Here is a 1,360-nt window from a genome sequence, read left to right as displayed (position 1 = left end):
AATATTTTATACTTTTGTTCGGGTGCTGTGAATGTTTGTACATTGAGGCTGTTCGGGTCAAATCTGAGCCGTATCTATTGAAGTGGACTGTAGATCCACAGATATTAGATCTGTGGGTCAGATGAAGGAACATGGAGGTTCGGGGGTCGTCAGAAGGTTATAAAGGAACCTGAGTTGCCACTTCACTGACTGAGGTCATGGCAGCAGACAGACGGAGCAGTGATGAAAACCTACAGATACTCTCTCCCTGCTCCGACACATTAATGAAGGATTAATCCTCCATGTTTTAATGTCAGAGAGGCTGTTTATACTTTCTACATAGATCTGTGGTTCTAGATTCACTACAGACTCTGATCATGAGGGAGCTCTGACTGTGGAGGCAGAGACATGAACAGTATGTGAGGGTTAATCAATTTGTCCATTGTATAGATTTATTTTCTAAAATATTTCATCTTAAGTATCTTTATGCCAAGATTTATATTCTATGAAATGAATGTCGTAACCCTTTCCTTCAGTATTATATGAATAAACGTGACGTACTGGAGCTCAGTTCTACTTTCTCTCACCTGCACAAACACAGTGAAGAAGATGACGGTGATGATGGCGGTGAGGAACATGTTCTTCAACTTGCTGTTGGTCAGCAGGAAGCCCAGAGAGAAGGCGATGGCACCTCGCAGGCCACCGTAGGCCACGATGAACTGGTCCTTCTTGGTCAACTTCACAATACGGAATTTATTGATGACGTAGGTGAGACCGATGACGCCTGACACACAGGAAACAACAGGGGGAAGTTAAGAAAACGTAACTTACATGAGTTTATATTTTACTAAATGTATGAAAAGACAAATATAGACAGGACAACCAACAACAGTCAGGTGCCATCATCAATACTTTCACATATTGACTTTAATAAATCAGTGATATTTATTTAAAACATGTAATCAGGCCAAGTTTCTTCGTACTGACCCAGAACCCTCGACACTAAACAGATGATGACGGTGAAAATGACAAAGGTCCAGTTCCAGGCGTGAGGACCGGCCACCGTGGAAACGCCGAGGAAGATGAAGATGAGCGTCTCGCTGACGCTGCTCCACATCTTCAGGAAGTATTTGATGGTGGTGTAGGACTTGTGGGAGATGTTGGCCTCCACGTACGGCCGCATCATCACGCCGCACGCAATCAACCTGATCAGGACGGGAGGGAAAGAAGGGAAGTGATAAACGTGTGAATATGGAGCGAGAAAGTTTCTGTTCATTTAAAGCTGCATGAGAAAATATTTGTATGTTAAAATAAAACATCAAAAGTTTCTGTAATGCAGAAGTGAAGCCAATTAAAAGCTGCAACTAAAACTTATTTTAAT

At 42.3% G+C, this 1,360-nt stretch overlaps 1 protein-coding gene across 1 annotated transcript; it reads right to left on the bottom strand.

The window, feature by feature from the left end:
* Nucleotides 1-566: 566 nt before the first annotated feature.
* Nucleotides 567-1,269, bottom strand: LOC111655795 (Na(+)/H(+) exchanger beta-like; the record flags this gene model as incomplete). The annotated part of the gene is made up of 2 exons (XM_023407313.2): nt 967-1,269; nt 567-763 (listed from the first exon to the last, which is right to left on the bottom strand). Coding segments are annotated over exons 1-2 (486 nt in total), but the record flags the coding sequence as incomplete, so codon positions are not given.
* Nucleotides 1,270-1,360: the final 91 nt, after the last annotated feature.

The sequence above is a fragment of the Seriola lalandi genome, unplaced genomic scaffold (genome assembly GCF_002814215.2).
Source record: "Seriola lalandi dorsalis isolate HSWRI2012SDOR001 ecotype SW California unplaced genomic scaffold, Sedor1 jcf7180001975747, whole genome shotgun sequence".
In the NCBI taxonomy this organism is placed as follows: domain Eukaryota; kingdom Metazoa; phylum Chordata; class Actinopteri; order Carangiformes; family Carangidae; genus Seriola; species Seriola lalandi.
This window is presented reverse-complemented; position numbering and strand designations above follow the sequence as displayed.